Source organism: Gopherus flavomarginatus, chromosome 10 (assembly GCF_025201925.1).
Source record: "Gopherus flavomarginatus isolate rGopFla2 chromosome 10, rGopFla2.mat.asm, whole genome shotgun sequence".
NCBI classification, from domain to species: Eukaryota; Metazoa; Chordata; order Testudines; family Testudinidae; genus Gopherus; species Gopherus flavomarginatus.
In genome coordinates, this window is record NC_066626.1 from 74,405,657 (window position 1) to 74,423,565 (window position 17,909).

A 17,909-nucleotide genomic window follows, 5' to 3' on the forward strand; every position below is an offset into this window, starting at 1 on the left:
TCTCATGAGGTTCACCAAAAGCTGTCATGTATATATACACTTCTAAACTGTGCCACTAGTATAACATCTGGCTGCCCAATCTGAAAAAACACACAAACAATACCATTTGCAATGGGAGTTCTGGGTGGAAAGGCTTCAGGATTGCATGCATAAGATGTTGAACATTATTTAAAAAATAACAAGTAGGAAAAACAAACAAATTTTCTTTGTTTCTGTGCACATGAAACATGTTGGGATGAGAAATTGCTACAGTTCTAAAGCTTTTGATTCTCTTAAAATCTGAAACTTTTCTGAAGAGCATATTAAAAACAGGAAAATTAATCAGATCGGTGCTGGGAAATCAGATTGTATAGTTCAATTAATTAATACTTTATTACAGGAAACCTGAGCTTCTCATCTGCTTGAGAAATCATGTTCTAGTAAATATACAAATCGCTATTTAATGATCATGTAATATGCATTTCCTGAAATTATTTATTTCCTCCTGTATTTCCTGAAATTGTTTCTTAATTTTTCTATTATGAAATACCAATGGGGCACCATTAATCCAAAAGTGTATTCTATGCTATGGTCAACACTTTGTATTATTGCCTTCTAGGGAGAAAGCTCCTCTTCCCACACTCCAAGCTGTCTAACTCGCAGTTAGATTGTGGGGTAGGTATTGAGAATGAAGAGGCAAAAGGGCTCTAAAAAAAGCAGACATTTTTTGTTCTTTACTCCTGCTTTGGAAACAGTCATTTGGAAAGACTCTGAATTTATTTTTTTACTTAGGTAAAAAAGGGTGCACTTCCTTTTGGAGAGGAGATTTTATGCAGATCTGCATGTGCATTCTGTGCATGGTTAACCTGTTGCCAACTGCAAGTATGTCTGGTTTTGGGTTTTTGTTTTTTTTTACTTGAATAATCTTCTGCTATTTAGAGATGGGAGAGTATCAGAAGTAAGTTGAATAGGTCTCTCTTTCCTTCTTTCAAATAATAACCAACATTTAGCTCAGCAGGTTTTGTTATCCAGATTTATTTAGGAGGAGAAGTGAGCATTTACACAAAGGTAAAACGGAGATCAGTATTTAATCCTGGGAACAATAACTGTTGCTCAGCAATGTTTCCACTATAGCCATTAATTTCAGAACTACAGCAGTTTTCCTTTGGAAGCAGCACTCTAAATGGAGATTATTAAGCACTCGTGATGGGCACAGTGCAAAGGCACACTTGCAGACAATGCATGCCCAAGCAGTTTACAGTTTAAAATGCAGACACTGATAAGGTAGTACTCACTGGGAGACTCAGAAGAGAAGATGGTTAGAGCATTACATATATTTTCTAATCAAACTTTCTTTTCCTTCTTACACTCTTCCTTAAAAATCATGGGACGGAGAGCTCAGTTAACTGCTTGTGGGCCTGTCATCAGAGTCCTCAGAAATTATTTGAATTAGGAGATTAAGGGACCCTGATGCATTGAGACTGCAAGGTCATTTAGCAGCGGTGCCCCCAACCTTACTACGTGACAGGTCCACATAACCGTAAGCACAACCTTGTTTGGATCAAACAGATTCTACATATTTTAGTAAGATTTGAAGTCACCTGTATTGATTTATATTTTAAGTTCAACCTGTCTAAATATATACAAAACAGGCTGTTTCTATGTACAGTGTTGTCTATTTAAAAAACAAAGAAATCAGTGAATAAAATGTGTACCAGGATGACAGAAATCAGGAATAAACCAGTAAAGAATAAATAACAGTCTCCCTAATCACAAACAAAGAGTGCACTTTCTGAGTTAGTGAGCAGTCCAAGGTGGTTTCTCAGCAACCAGTTTGTTGAAGTTTGGCCCAAAGTCAGACACACTCACCTGAAGTACAGCATGCAGGTGGTCGTCTGTTAGGAGGTACCGCAGCTTAGACTTATTCTGCTTCATAACTGAGGAAAATTTGTTCGCAGATGTATGTGCTGCCAAAAATTGTACACATTCATCTAGCAAACTTGTGTAGATTTTGAAAATGATCATTGAGCAGCAGTGAGGAAAACTCCACCAGTTTCTTTTTGTGAAACATGTCTTTTAAATAGAAGTTAAATTGCAGTTCGGTCAATTTCATTTGCAGAGAGACAAGGACATTATCCACGTTAGGAACAGAACAGTTTTCAAACAGACGGATGTCACTTGCATATGATTTGAATTTGGAAAATCTGACCTCAAAATTGTCATCTGAGAGGTCTAGTAATTTTACCATTTGGGCACGTGGAACTGGAACACTAACCTTTTTCATCTTGAGTTCTTCATAAGAAGGAACGTGAGATAGTGTCCCCTCTCTGAGTGTTTGTCACACGAGTTTCAGTTTTGCTTGAAAGTCTTTCACATCTGAGTACAACTGGGAAACAAGCCTTTCTTTACCTTGCAACTTCAAATCTGAGATTGGTCAAATGGCATGTTAAATCTGTTAGAATTGCCAAATCTTACAACCACATTGGATCTGAGTCTTCAGGTACATTTTTAGACTTTTCATTCATGAACATATTGATTTAATTCAGCAAGGCAAAGAAATGTTTGAGCTCATTTCCATGACTAACCCAACATACCTCATTATGTTGAATCAGTTTCCTTCAGGAATTCTTGAAAAGAGTGGTGAGTCAACCCATGTGCCCTGATCAAGTTTACAGTGGCCACCACAGTTTTCATTACATTTTCCAAGTTTAGAACTTTGCCTCACAGAGCAGGTTGGTGATTAATACCATGCAACACCACTGGCCTTTCAGCATTGCACAAATCAATCTCTTTATGCACCAGCCCAGTCAGTCCAGTCTTGTGGCCTACCATATTGATTCTGAGACAGACCAAGTTCCCTAATAGTGTTGGCAAATCTCCAAAACAAGTCTTCACCTGTAGTTTTCCCATGAAGTGTCTGGAACGCTGCAAGCTCCTCAGTGATTTGAAATGCCTCGTCTATTTCATGAATGAAAATTAGCAGCTAAGCACTGTCAGTGATGTCATTGCTTTCATGCAAAGCTACTGAAAAATTTTTTCAAAATCGCAGAGCTGTTCTTTTAAATCTGCACCAATACCATCTTCAAGTAATGATCTGGTGAGATGGACTTTCTGCTTTCTTATGTTTCCTTTTGTCAGGACACATTTCCTCCATGACCACAGACACTTCTTTATGAACTCCGTCAGAAAAAGATTTACACTCAGTAAATACGCAACACAGTAGCTTGCCTTCACTGCTGCTGCATTTTCTTCTTAGCATTTGCTGTAAACTTCCAACTTCTTTTTTTCCCAAAGATGCGATCTTTGCATTTTGATGTGCACCTTTGTATTCATTATACTTTCCCTGGGTTTCATGTTGTAGTGTCTCTTGATGTTATATTCCTTCCATACTGCAGCTGTTTCTTTCTTTACAAATCAGACCTACTGATTTGTCTTGATGAGGCACAAAAAAGAATTGATCAGTTCACTTACCTTGAAAAACACAACATTCAATGTCCATGTTCTGTTTTTTGTTGGAGGCATTTTTGCATCTGCCCATCAAATGTATTGTATCTGGGACAGGCTATAGCTAATCTGCTCATTTCCAAAGGCGTCCTCCTGAATTTTTATAGCAACAATCACTAAGAAAGTATTGGTCTGGTTAGCCTAGCTCTGAGCTGCGAACAGAGTTATTATTTACAGGTTTGCGCTTATATGAAATATGACAACACTTTTTTTTAATTAAACCCATTCTTTATCACATTTTCTGATACTTCCTTGTGTAAACTACAATGATGTAAACATGACAACAAAACGCTAATGAATTGACTGTTAGTATATTGTATTGAAGCAAGCTGCGGGCCTTATGAAATGCTCTGGTGGGCTGTGTACGGCCCGCAGGCTGTTGGTTGGGCACCCCTGAAATAGTGCACAAGAAACAAAATTGTAGAAGGCATGAATTCAGTTCATCCCCCGTTTTCCATTTTTAGCCTTACTTTATTGACCATGTAGGTACTGGGATGTCTTCCTGTCTGAATGTTTGCACTAACATATGGAACAAATGTAGGTCTCATATAGCATTTTTCATCAGTAGATCTCAACACAATTTGCAAAATAGGTAAGTATAACTGTCCCAATTTTAAAGACACGTGAACTGATGCATAGAGAGGCAAAGGGACTTGCCCAAGGTTACCCAAAAGCCAGTAGCCAAGCCAGGAATAGAACTCAGGTCTCCTGAACGCCAATTCAGTGCTTTAGCCAGTAGGCCACATTACATCATAAAACATTAGGAACTCCAAACAAGCATCCAGTTGGTTAGCCCTTCAAAGTGAAACCTGCTGGTCTTGCTAGAAAGAAAAGACACACTCATTCTTAAGCAGCGTCCTTAAACTTTGTGTTCAAGGAGTGTTTAAAAATGTTAATAAGGAAATTAAATTGCAATGTAGCTATACAATTCAGCGTACTTTGTCTAAAACAGACTAGCACATTCTAATAACCAGCTATCAAAATTGCATTTACAGTACTGGTGAGTTTAGTCCCATGGACTGCAGAGGGGTTCTTTAATGGGCAGCACTATGCTCACTAGTATAGTAGTTCAGGGCCCTACACTATACTACACCGCTAGTTTTTGTTGCAAATAGATTATTAAAAAAATCAATACGTAGGCAATAATCTGAGCATGAGCTATTGTGATCTCCAGAGTCCTGGTAATGCCTTATGCTGTGCTGCATAGCTTCACTTTGTGCACCATACTTGTTACAAACTGTATCCTGAACTTTTTTTACATGTGAAGGTATAGAGAGAGATCAGTAACAGCAGAGGAAGAGAGAGATTGAGGTATAGACAAAGGAGGAAAAACTTTTTTTAAATTTGAAATGTAAGGCAAGATGGACGGTTGATGTGAGTTGAAGAGATATAGGAAGGTGGTAACAGGAGCTGCAGAGAAGGAAGCTATTGCGCTAAGAGTGAAAAGATTGTTTGAAGGGGCAAAGAAGAAGGTAGTGCTTAATGAGTAGAGGGAAGGAGCAGAACGAAGTAAAGATAAATAAGGGCCATGAGGTTTCCTGGAATAAATCCATGGAGGTTTTTTAAAACCAGGACAGACATTTTTAATGGGTTTGGGAAATGAATAGGGGACCCAATGTTTGAAAAAGTCTAATTGTAATGTTCCATATGTGTGAGACCCTCTCTGAACGAGGGAGGCTGGCAGACAGTGATTAAATACTCAGAACTCTGCTAAACAAGAGCTTGGGTTCCAACATGGTAGTGAAATCTAAGATATTCTGTAGCATTTCAGAGGCGAAAACAAACAGGGTAGGTTGATTATAGGAGGTTGTAAGAACAAACAAAGGATTAAGCAAGTGGATCATTCCTGTCCGCTATTACTCAGCCAACGTGTTTACGAACATAGAAAGCCAGTCTTACAGGATCCTTCTGTGATCAGGATTTTCTTGTGTATTAAAGAGTTCATTAATCTTTGAATCTACTGCAGCATCAGTTTTCCTTTTATAACAGCGTAGGAACAAATGGCAACTTGACAGAGGTCCAAGTTTGTAGTTTCTGTGTCATTGTATGGCCCGCGTCCTGTAATCAGAGTTATGGGAGCAGACCTGTGTGCCTGTGCAGAGCCTCATTGACTTAAGTATGGCTAAATATGGTTTCAAATCCTGAACTTCAGGTACCTATGTTATACTATGTGGATGAGCATGATAGAAATACCTAAATGTAGGTCTGAGAAACTGGCCCTTTAGAATCTAATCACTGTGCTTGCAAAGTGCCATCTTGGCCAGAGGAAGCTCAGTTGATCTTCTGCAGCAATCAAATCCTGTTCTGGAAAGTGGCTTCTAATAAAAAAAATTGTGTGTAACAATGTGTTGCTACTTGCATTGTGTCCTTGTGACCTCACCTGCATGGATGAAACTTCCTGTCTATATAATAATAGTTGAACAGAAAGCTGATATTAAGAGAAGATACCTTGCTTCCCTGATACAAAGTATTTTTTTTGGAACAGATCCTCACAAGCCTCATTCCACTTCAAAAGATGGCTCATCCCAAGTTTAGGAGAGAAATAAATCTAAAGAAGAAATTCTTGCAATGTGCGGTAATTTGGATAAATACATTGACAGCTTTATCACTGCTCTGATTGAAAGAGGAGTTTAATATGGTTTGTCCTTTGCCATTTAAAAAAATATTTTCCCGAACTTACCTGTTATTTTCACTTTGCTTGTTATGGGATTTTCCTGAAGCCTCTAGTAGAATTGTAGCTAATAACACATGAGCCTGTTTGATTATGTTGCCTGTGAAGCAATACTGAATGCCTCTGTTAGTTCTGCAAACAGAAAGATATAAAGAATAAGTCCTATTGCTAAAATGATCTTGAATGATACTACTACAGCTGTATAGTTTGAGTGAGGCTCAAAAACTTACTAAGCAGGTTTGAAAAACTTACTAAGCATCTATTAGCTAGAGCAGTGTTTCTGTGGCCATCAAGGGCTTTTTTTGTAGCCACGTTCTGCTGAGCAGTGATTGAGGGGGGGACAAATCAGTGGCCCCTCCCCTGGGGCTGCCAGCAGGGTTTGGGCCCTGCTCCCCTTTGGAGACAAACAGCAGAGGAGCAGGCAGCCAGTGAGTTTCCCACTTTCCAGGGGCAGCAGGGTCAGGCTTCAGCCCTGGGGTGATGAGTGGCAGGCTCCACTGCATGGCAGTGGGCTCTGTCCCCGAGTTCACCACTCCTCCCCATCACCCCTGGCCCCCGCTGCCTCCTCCAGCCTTGGGCTGTGGCCGCCCGGCAGCAGGCTTTGGCTTCGACCCTGGGCTCACTGCCTCTTCCCCCGCATTGCCTCTAGCCCAGCTGATTTCACACACACACACACACACACACACACACACACACACACACACACACACACACACACACACACACACACACACACACACACACTCTCTCTCTCTCTCTCTCTCTCTCATCGCCCCTGGTTCCCCCTCCTCCCTACCCAGGACTTAATTTGTCCCCTGGCTTCTGGGGCTAAGCAAATCTACTGTGCAAATCTGATATTTGTATGCTGGTTAATACCACTTTTCACAGCAGAGTTAGTAGCTAGCTAGGAGGCTGTGAAAAGTTATATTAATAGACAAGTATCACTTTCCAAAGCAGCAGACTTACTAGCTAGCAAGTGTAAAAAAAGCAAAAGAAACCACAACAAAAAAGAGAAGACTGCGCAAAGCACCTTATTTGTGCTGCTATTCTGTTTAGGTCCAGTAAAGAATAGAGACATCTTTGCGTTATTTTTACTACTGAGTCCGCAAGAAACATTACAGAAATGAATTGCAATGATTTGGACCTGTACACGTGCATATCTATTTGTTTTTCCTAAAGTTAATTAAATATTTTAGGAAAAATTGTCAGAGCGGCCACCAGCAAAAGTTGCTAGCTGGACTTTCAGGCCATCAACATTTTTTTTGCGATAGCCCCATAGCTAGAGAACTAAATCACTGAGCTAGAAGTAGATGTGCAATTCCAGTACCTGCTTTTCCTACTGTTTGCTGCCAAGCATAAGACTGATGCGTTTAGTGACAGTTTCACTACTGGACACAGAGTTATGAATACTGACTTACTCCTTCCAAAGATTTTTCTTTTTCTGTAGTGGCAGCTCGCCTCTTCCATAATCCTTTACTTTCCACTTAGATTTAACATAAACGTAAGGGCAAACTTTTGCATATGAGCGGGGGTTTTCTTTGTTTTTGGCTTGGCATGTTTATCTTGGCAAACGAAGGGTTTCAGACCCATTCATCTAGTTAGCTTAAGGATATTTCCAGATCTTCAGTCACTGAAGAGAGTGATAACACATCCTCTTTTTTGCTTTGTAAGTATTCTAGTCAAAGCAGATGCCCTAAGAGTAGATTTCATTTAGTCCTGCAGCAGGTCAGATGGTTCCCTAGAGCACTAGCTATTTAGTATGCCTGCACACCTCTGACTACTGACTGATATTTTCAAATGTGCTTTGCCTGCTAGTCTGTAATCTGTAACCTTAGATTTCCACCTTGCCACTTTCTCAATTCTTGTCATTCTGGACTCTGGCCAACACCGAGAGTGTTGAAAAAGGCACAATCAGTTTCACAATGGTGTGTCTTTTAAAACTGAACGGCTGCCACTTATTAAAATTATCTGTGCTATCATAAAATAAGCAGCCTTAAGCATTAGCCATGCCCCAACAAGAAAAGGGTTAAAGCTTTAAAAAAAAAAAGGTAGATGAATGCTGTTGCTGTTGCTGTCTTTGCACTGAATACAGTGACATCTTGTGGCAAATTAGGTTAAAAGGATTATTTTGTTTTCACCAGGTCTACCTTGACTCCAGATGCCTGTGAGTGTGGCAGTCTAAATTCAGTCTGGGTTACTTCTTGTGCGCCACTTCCATCTCTATATTTTATCCTTCCAATTTGGTATCAGACACAGATTACAAGAGGATGTAAAACAGACCTACCCACAGTCCCTGTGGTTTTATTTCTGTAACCTTTCCCAGACTAAGCCCATTGTCTGTTATTGCCCTTTATTTGCAATCTTCCAACCACTTTTCAATTCACAGAAGTCTTAAATTCAAACAGTGGTTTTAAAACTTTTTTTCTGGGGACCCAGTTGAAGAAAATTGTTGATGTCTGCAACCCAGTGGAGCTGGGGCATATTTGGGGTGCGGGAGGGGGCTGTGGACTGGGGCAGAAGATTGGGGTGTGGGCTGCGAGGTGGAGCTGGGAATGAGGGATTCAGGGCATGGGAGGGGGCTCTGGGCTGGGGCACGGGGTTGAGGTGTGGGAGGGGGTCAGGGCTCTGGGCTGGGGCTGAGAATGAGGTTTGGGGTACAGGAAGGGGCTCTGGGTTTGGGGGGGCTCAGGACTGGGGCAGGGGATTGAGGCTCAGACTTACCTCTGGTGGATCCCAGTCAGCGGCGCAGCCAGGGTGCTAAGGCAGGCTTCCTGCCTCTCCTGGCACCGCAGACCGCACTGTGCCCTAGAAGCAGCCAGCAGCAGGTCTGGCTCCTAGGCTGAAGCGTGCAAGCTGCTCTGGGTGTCTCTCACTCACAGGTAGGCACCCCCCCAGCTCCCATTGGCCGGTTCCCAGCCAATGGGAATGCGGAGCCGGTGCTCAGGGCAGGGGCAACACGCAGAGCCCTGTAGCCCCCCTGCCTGGAAGCTGGACCCACTGCTGGCTGCTTCCGAGGCACAGTGTGGTGTTGGAACAGGTAGGCACTAGCCTGCCTTAGCTAGGCAGCACCACCGATGGGACTTTTAACATCCCAGTCAGCAGTGCTGACCAGAGCCGCTGAGGTCCCTGGGTGCTGAGCAAGGGGACCCAGTGCCTTACATGCCACGATCCAATACTGGGTCTCAGCCCAAACTTTGAAAAACACTGGGTTAGGAAAGGAAGATTTTGTGAGTCAATATATCAGATGCTTTACTGAAGTCCAAATGTATTATAATCAGTGTATTACCCCCTGTCATAAACAGATAGTTCAGGGTTAACAGAACAGGAGTACTTCATGTCTCTTTTGCCTGTAAAGGGTTAACAAGTGCAGTGAGCCTGGCTGTCACCTGACCAGAGGACCAATCAGGGCACAGGATACTTTCAAATCTTGAGGGAGGGAAGTTTGTGTGTGTGCTGTTAGTGTTTGGTTGTTGTTCACTCTAGGGGCTCAGAGGGACCAGATGTGCAACCAGGTTTCTCTCCAATCTCTCCTATACAGGCTCTTATAAGTTCAGAATAGTGAGTACTAGGTAGATAGGGCGAGTTAGGCTTATGTTTGTTTTCTTTATTTGCAAATGTGTATTTGGCTGGGAGGAGTTCAAATGTGTATTTGGCTGGAAGGATTTTAATTTGTACTTGTATACTTAGACTGGGAGGGTATTCCCAGTGTCTATAGCTGAAAGACCCTGTAACATATTCCATCTTAAATTTACAAAGATAATTTTTACTGTTTTTCTCTCTTTTAATTAAAGTTTCTTGTTTAAGAACCTATTGTTTTTTTATTCTGGTGTGAGACCCCAGGGGACGGGGTCTGGATTCACCAGGGAATTGGTGGGGAGAAAGGAGGGAAGGAGGAGAGAGAGGCTAATTTCTCTCTGTGTTAGGATTACTGTCTCTCTCAGGGAGAGTCTGGGAGGGGGAGAGAGGAGGGGGGAAGGTGAGTTTTCCTCTCTGTTTTAAGATTCAAGGAGTTTGAATCACAGTGATCTTCCAGGGTAACCCAGGGAGGGGAAGCCTGGGAGAGGCAACGGTGAGGGAAAGGGTTTACTTTCCTTGTGTTAAGATCCAGAGGGTCTGGGTATTGGGGGTCCCCGGGCAAGGTTTTGGGGGGACCAGCGTGTACCAGGCACTGGAATTCCTGGTTGGGGGGGCTCAGGACTGGGGCAGGGGATTGAGGCTCAGACTTACCTCTGGTGGATCCCAGTCAGCGGCGCAGCCAGGGTGCTAAGGCAGGCTTCCTGCCTCTCCTGGCACCGCAGACCGCACTGTGCCCTAGAAGCAGCCAGCAGCAGGTCTGGCTCCTAGGCTGAAGCGTGCAAGCTGCTACAAGTATGAAGCTGGTAATTGAGCTTAGAGGAATTCATGCTGGTACACCATCTCTTGGACGCTAAGGTTCAGAGTGGGGAATTATACCATGACACCCCTAATTGATCAAAGAAGTGGTGGTGCTGTGGAGTTCATTGACTGACATAATTTAAACAGTGTAAGTTTTGATGGGACAGGAAGAAATCAGGAACATTTTGTATCATAGGACTGCATCAAAGTTCTGACACTATTTTAAATCCTCACTCTCATTCGCAGACCCTACCAAGATGAGATTGGGTCCCTGACTTTTTGGGGGGCTCTCCCTAGTACTGCTGCCCTTTACAGAAGACAATGGATTTGGCAAGAACCCAGATGTAGGGATGAAAAGGAACACTGCAAAGTACCTATGGAAACCTGTACCACAGAGCAAGCCTCTTCCATGCGATCGGTTCAAACATGCCTGCAGCATCTGCAGAGGGTTTGTTTATCTTTACGGGGGTCGATGCAACAGCAGCCTAAGTGACTTCTGGCGGTACAATATAGGTAAGCCTGTCCCTCCACTGTATGCCTGGATGCAGAGTCACACATGGATCCTTGTGAAATCGGAGTGACTCCATGGCATAAAAAGTCTCTAGGCCACCGGCTCCCAAAGTTTAATGGTTCACCTGCTACCTTCTTAAATTGTAAAGTGACTAGACGGAATATCAAGTTCCCATTCCACAGTTTAGGAATGGCAGGATTTGCCATATTGCTTCATCGAAGCTGGTATTCTGCTTCTTGCAAGTGCCAGCGCTGAATGGTTGTGACCTAGGTGAAAAGCCCATAATGCACCTAGATAATTATGCAATGGGGTGCACATATGTTGCTGTTGTCATGACACACCAAAGCATAGGATTTGTTTTTCCTTCGTTATTTTAAGCCAAAAATAATGCTTTCCTTATAATACTCTGCTTCAAGTTACATATTAAAATACAGATAATGACTGCAACATTTTGGTACAGAAACAGAAATAGCTGGATATTGTAAGGCTGAATCATCAAATTTGCACCTTCCATTACAAAGAAATTAAAACAAACACTTTTTTTGTGAAATTCATTTAACACCCCAGTGTTTTGTGCTCCCCATTCTCGCCCAGATAGTATCAGTTAACTAGCATGAATCCCAGTGTTATGCTGACATGGATGCTTGTGGGATATCAAGGCTTTGGTGTACAATATATAAAAAACAGTAACAATTTTAACTCTGTTCAAACCAAGAGAGAGATACAATTGTTTGCCAAATAGAAAAGTACAAACCTATTTTGTGGGAGGAACTAATTCAACCTTCCATGCTAATAGGAAAAAAAAATGGAGAATGAACAATCCAGTTAAAGTTGTTTACATTTTCACCTTCCCACACCAGTCAAGGGGAAAACTGTGTTTGATTCCAATATCAACTGTGTCTAATTTTGGAAGTGCGGGCAGAACCAAAGATGCCTCCTTCAAAGCATCTCATTTTCACTCTGCTGACTTCCATGTGGTTTGTGTATATCCAGTTTGGCTCTCCTTTTGTTTCCTAGCAAGCAACGAATGGGAACAACTGGATTGTTCAAAAGATGGCCCAGAAGAACTGGAAGAACATTCAATGGTGGCTTATCAGGTGAGTTTAGATTAGTCCTGCTCCTAATAGATGTTTTTCTTTGGTGCTTGGCACAAACTGTTGAGGAGTGTTGCTGTGCCCTGTGAAATAGTTGTCACTTTTCCCCCAAGATGTGGCTGCATTTCAGCGGTGATATCTGTATGTCGTTTGTAAAACGTTTTGAGGAAGGTGATAAATAAGAATTACTATATTATCACTGGATGATTTTTTTGCTATCCTTATACAGCACTCAAATAATAAAAAAATTGCTTAGTGGCACTCCTGTTCATTGGTTAAGACTGGCTGTGCATTTTGGGGTACTTTATTTGGTAATGGGGGCTTTGTCCTTTTAAAATTATTTTTAGATTTTTGTACTGCACTTGGCCGCCTCTGGGTGATACACGAATATCATTGTGCTTGCAGGACATCCTCTATATTTTCGGTGGGATGGTGGATTCTGCTTTTATGCAAGCGAAGATCCCTCTCTGGATGTATGACATTGGTATGGAACAAGATAACCAGTTTTCTTCCAAGAGGCAGCAAAACAGGCTTGTTCAAATACACAGTAATTCCACAGAGGGTAATAAATAGTAAGGGTCTAATTGTGTCCTCTGATGTACATGTATGTACACATGCTCACATTTCCCTTTGGCTTCATTGGGAATTTTATACACAAAACCACAGAGAGAATTTTGTCTTAAAAATTAGGCTGTGAACCTGCCAAACAATCAATTTTTCTTTCCATTGGGAAATATTTTGTAGCAACATTTCTGTACTCGAGGTTCTCAGCATTTTCATCAGACTCCTTACTTTTAGAGTTTTATAAGTTGATCTTTAAGAAATTCTTTAGCAGTGAAATAGCAGGCTTAGAGATGAGGAGATTTTTTTTCTAAATTATGTCCAATGGTGAAGAAAACTCAGAAATGTTTATCTGTTATGGGAGGAAAATAGTAACGTATTTTGCACTCTGAGGAACACATAGAACGGCTGGCACTAGGGCCTTGTCTTCACTACAGGGGTAAGTTGACCTAAGTTATGCAACTCCAGCTAAGTGAATAACGTAGCTGGAGTCGATGTAGCTTAGGTCAACTTATGGTGGTGTCTACACCGCACTGCGTCGACGGGAGATGCTCTTCCGTCAACTTACTTACGTTTCTCATTCCGGTGGAGTACTGGAGTCGACGGGAGAATGACCTGCGGTCGATTTAGCGGGTATTCACTAGACCTGCTAAATCAACCTCCAGTGCATCGATCGCAACAGCATTGATCCCTGGTAAGTGTAGACATGCCCTAAAAAGATCAAATAAGGTAGAAAACTACTTGAGATGAAGAAAAGGGAAAAATGAAAACAGCATTTCTTAAAATTTTTCCTGACCGTCTTTAAAGATCAAATTTTTGTTTGTTTTATCACTGATTTAGCTCTAATAAAGGCAATGAGTCATTAATATTATATCCAATAATATTTTATATATTTCCCCTGGGAAATATTATAGTATTTAATTTTATATGCTGTTAAATAGTTTACTATTAATATTTCAATGTAACATTACATAAGTGTATTATAATATATATTATATTATATATATTAGTCTATAAGGTGCCACAGGATTCTTTGCTGCTTTTACAGATCCAGACTAACACGGCTACCCCTCTGATACGTATTATATATAGTTTCCCATGAAGTGCAGCATGGTACAGGCGAAAACTGGGAGTGAAGCCTCCTTGCTACTATTCTCTCCTGATTTCACTATGTGATCTTAGGCAAGTTCTTATCTCTGCCTCAGTTTCCCATCTGTAAAGTTGAAATACTCACTCACTTGGCTGAATTAATCAATGTTGAGATCCTCGGATGAAAACTCCTATCGAAGTGGAAAGCATCACATGAAATAGGCTTCCCTGAGTCATAGTACTAAATTGTCCATCAGTAAAAATTGGACTCTATAGAGTACTAGTTAAAGATTGACCTTTTTTTTAGAATTCCCCTTATTAAAAATATTCACTACCAAGATCTCAAGGAAAATGGAACTTTTGCACATTTAGGCCTGGGCTACACTAGCGGGGGTGGGGGGGTGTTCGAACTAAGATACGCAACTTCAGCTACGCGTTGAAGTATCTTAGTTCGACTTACCTGACCGTCTTCACAGCGGCGAGTCAACTGCCGCGGCTCCCCCGACGACTCTGCTTACTCCTGCTGAAGTGTAGTATGGGCGTCAATTCAGGGATTGATTTATCATGTCCAGACAAGACGCAATCAATTGATCCCCGATACATTGAACACTACTCACCCATCCGGCAGAAAGTATAGACATACCCTAAGACTACATTACAACGTTACAAAAGAAGAGCATTCCCCAGCAGAAAACACAGACTTTTTATGTATAACATACAGAATTGCCAATGGTGATATTTACATTGAGAAACCTTGGTGTAGGAAGTAGGGTGACCAGACAGCAAATGTGAAAAATCAGGACGGGGGTGGGAAGTAATAGGAGCCTATATAAGAAAAAGACCCAAAATTAGAACTGTTCCTATAAAATCGGGGCATCTGGTCAGTAGTAGGAAGTATATAATACAGTCTAATATTTTCTTAGCTCAGAAAATGAAAAGACAACTAAGAGAAAGGCAATTACAATATGCCCTTTGGTAGCTCATGATATTGCTATGTTAGTGTTTCCTCCTTGCAATATGGTAAATATACCAGGATGCCACTTTTAAAATTGCTATTCAGATTTTTTTTTAAGCAACAGTGTCCTCTTGTGGTCTTAGATATAAACTACACTTTGTTAAAACAATCTTTTTAGATTCAGCGAGATGGACTGAGTTCCGGCACACAGCAGTGGAGATTGAGGTAAGGGGAGCTAGGGTATGGGTGAATCAAATGCATGTTGATTGCTTTAAAATGTGTTCCCCAAAACAGTTCCAGTCTAGACTCTTCAGGGATATGTTGCTGTAAAGTACACTGCTTTCTTTCCCTGCAATTTCAATAGCTGAGGTTTCCCCCGTCTGAAAAACCTGGATACTACCTACCTTTGCAAAACACTTTGATCCTAGGATGTAAATGCTGAATGTTATTACCTCTACTGTTCTTTTAACACTCAATCAAGAGGGCAAATATTAAGCCTGGGTTGCCACTTTACAAGAGGCTTATTCTCTTAAAACTAGGATTGTTTAAAAATATTGACGATATTCATAAACCTCCAAGTTTGATGTGTGCTGTTTTCACAAAAATCTGGCAATTTTTTCATTTCTTCACTCTAAATTAGAGACTTATTTGGAAAAAAGTGAATCAGTACACACAAACAAAAAACCCACTCCTGTTTTTGAATGAAAACCTCAAAATGTAAACATTGACTTTTTGTTCAGCTATGGAATCAGTTTTCACATCAGCACATCTGAAGATTTGAATTTTCATGTTTTAGTGCAAAAATTAATATTTCATAAAATTCCGACCATGGAATCACTCAAATCAAAATTGCTAAGATTTTCACCCAGATATCACTAGATTTTCATTTCTTAAATTGGGGGCAGAAAGTGGTGCTGAGATAAACCTACATAAATCCAGGATGTCTATGGCAAAGTTTGTTAAAGTGATTTTTCATTTCATTACTAAAATGTTTTCAGAGCATTGCTCCAGCTAACAGAAAGGGCCACAGCGCAGTAGTGTACAATTCCAGCATGTACATCTATGGGGGATACTTCGACATCAAAGGGATTTCACAAGAGTTTTGGGCTTTACATTTTGGTAAGTTAAAACTTCTCTTAAGATCTGATCCAATGCCCAGTGAAGTTAATGGAGAGCCTCCATCATGACTTCAGTGGGATGTGGATCGGCCTCTTAAGAAACCCCTTATCAGCAGGGATTGTATAGAAACCTGTGTAAATCCTCAGATTTTGCTGTGGTGGGCAGAATTTAATCTTTCATTTTAATAATTTTTTTTTCCTCACATTCTGATTGCAGAGAAAACCCATTTTAGGCTGGAATTAATGCTAGCAGGGCACCATAGTTCTGAAGGAGTCTGCCTGTTCTGCACTAGTCCTTTGGCTGAGGTCTCCAACACAATTTCAGAGAGTCCACTGTACAGAGATCAGCTGATAGCTTTCGCTGTCTGCTGTCATATTTTTCAAGTTTTCAAACAAGACTACTAAAAACCTTAAACCTCAGCTACAATGGTGACCTTCCCTGATTCCACGATTCAGTGGTCACTCTCTACTATAACTGCACTCATTCAAACCTCTCATGTAGACTGGGTAAGTTGCTATTTGCATTCATCTTATCCGTTTCAGTGGCTTTGCGTGTCTACATTAGGGGTTTGTAGAGGTGCAGCAATACCAATGGCTTGTTACTGGTGTTAATATCCAGGGCAAGGCCTCAATGCTTGTTAGAAGTGAATCCATCTTTTGAAAGCCTTATCTACATCCCTATAAACATCCATTCTGTAAACAGAATTCAATTCCTGAATTAGAACCCTACTTTTAATCTGCCACTCTTCACTGTAAATTGGTGCTGTTGCAACTGGCTTTTCAACTGGAGTCGTAAACTGCAAAGGAAGACAGCTATTCTCAGTCTTGTGTCTCAAAGCTGTTCAACAGACAGGGTCTGCTCTGACAAAGTGTGTTTTACTGCAGAATTTTAAGCATCTCTAATTGCTCAGACTCAGTATAAAATACCACAGGCACCAAAATCCTGCATTGGCAGGGGATGGTTTCCATCTGCACATTTCATCACCAGCCTCTATTATCCTGGTTTGCAAACCAGAAAATCCCAGGCTCAGAGTGACTGAAAGCATGTGTCATCTAATGGCTGTTCAATGGCTTGTTCGGAATCAATTGGTGTATCTGTATCATCCTGTGTTCCTCCAACCCATTGCCAGCAGAGGCACTAATGAGTAAGTCTGCATGACAACTGACATACCCTCTCATCCCTGGAAAGCAAAGCAGTCTTTCCAGGTCAGAGTTGAAGTGCAGAGCAGGGCAGGGCAGTGTTAGGAAGCCTGCAGTACCTGCTCTGTAAATAAATGCCTCCAGCATTGCCCATCTGGAACTTTCATTAACACTTACACTTCAAAATAGGTTTTGGGTTTTTTTAACCACCATACTTTAGATTTAATATATTACCATGGCATCTCATGCCGGATTAACTTTAGGGAATGGAGAGGAAATGAAACCATCCTCACAGCTACATGTTGCTTTGTTCTTTAAATACGGTTGTTCTCAGTTATCAAGCATTCTTGATATCTCTGTAATGTTACCTTCTACTTTCAGATACAGGAGAGTGGTCAAAGGTATCTCCACTGTCTTGTGATGCTGGTCCAGGACCCCGGCATGGTCACTCCGCTGTGGTTTACGGCACGGGCATGTACCTGTTCGGAGGACTGATGGGGCTGAGTGAACAGAGGGACTTATGGAAGTGGGACTTTACAAGCTGCAAGTGGTCGACTATCAGAACAAGGTAAACCTCATTCATTGTCATAGTAAATAAATTAGCGAGAGAAGAGTGAGGCCCCACCCATGGCACTGTATCCAGGCAAACAGCGCTTAAAGTAGTGGAAGTATTTGAATCTTTGAAAATGAGACAGGACTACGGAATAGAACACCTGGAACAATTGTTCACCCTTGTAACACACAAGAAGATCTTTGCAATTTCTATGATTTCTTAGGGATTTAAGCTAACTGCGTTGGATCAGGTTTCACTGTTCCTTGGATTTGAGTTTGAGACAGAGGGAAATAGAGCAAGGATGGAAAAGGTGTGGCTTCTGGTTGCCCTTATCTTTAATAGGAAGAGGCAGGCTGCAGA

The 17,909-nt window shown here is 41.3% G+C and overlaps 2 protein-coding genes across 4 annotated transcripts in view; one reads left to right on the forward strand and one right to left on the reverse strand.

Moving 5' to 3' along the window:
- The window catches only part of EPB41L5 (erythrocyte membrane protein band 4.1 like 5), a 139,695-nt gene that overhangs the window by 22,918 nt on the left and 98,868 nt on the right, over nt 1–17,909 (reverse strand). Inside the window, exon 26 of the mRNA XM_050917026.1 lies at nt 6,164–6,286. Within this exon, the coding sequence (XP_050772983.1) occupies nt 6,164–6,286 (123 nt within the window). The remainder of the gene's footprint in view (nt 1–6,163; nt 6,287–17,909) is intronic.
- LOC127030478 (kelch domain-containing protein 2-like) overlaps nt 1–17,909 on the forward strand; it is a 29,295-nt gene that overhangs the window by 5,761 nt on the left and 5,625 nt on the right. For 2 of the 3 annotated variants that reach the window (XM_050917102.1, XM_050917104.1), the window contains exons 2-7: nt 10,775–11,041; nt 12,057–12,136; nt 12,539–12,617; nt 14,917–14,963; nt 15,737–15,857; nt 17,378–17,564. In XM_050917102.1, coding sequence (XP_050773059.1) covers nt 10,879–11,041; nt 12,057–12,136; nt 12,539–12,617; nt 14,917–14,963; nt 15,737–15,857; nt 17,378–17,564 — 677 coding nt within the window. In that variant the 5' untranslated portion in view covers nt 10,775–10,878. Of the gene's footprint in view, nt 1–10,774; nt 11,042–12,056; nt 12,137–12,538; nt 12,618–14,916; nt 14,964–15,736; nt 15,858–17,377; nt 17,565–17,909 lie in introns of those variants that run through there. The other variant, XM_050917103.1, reaches the window with a different exon arrangement.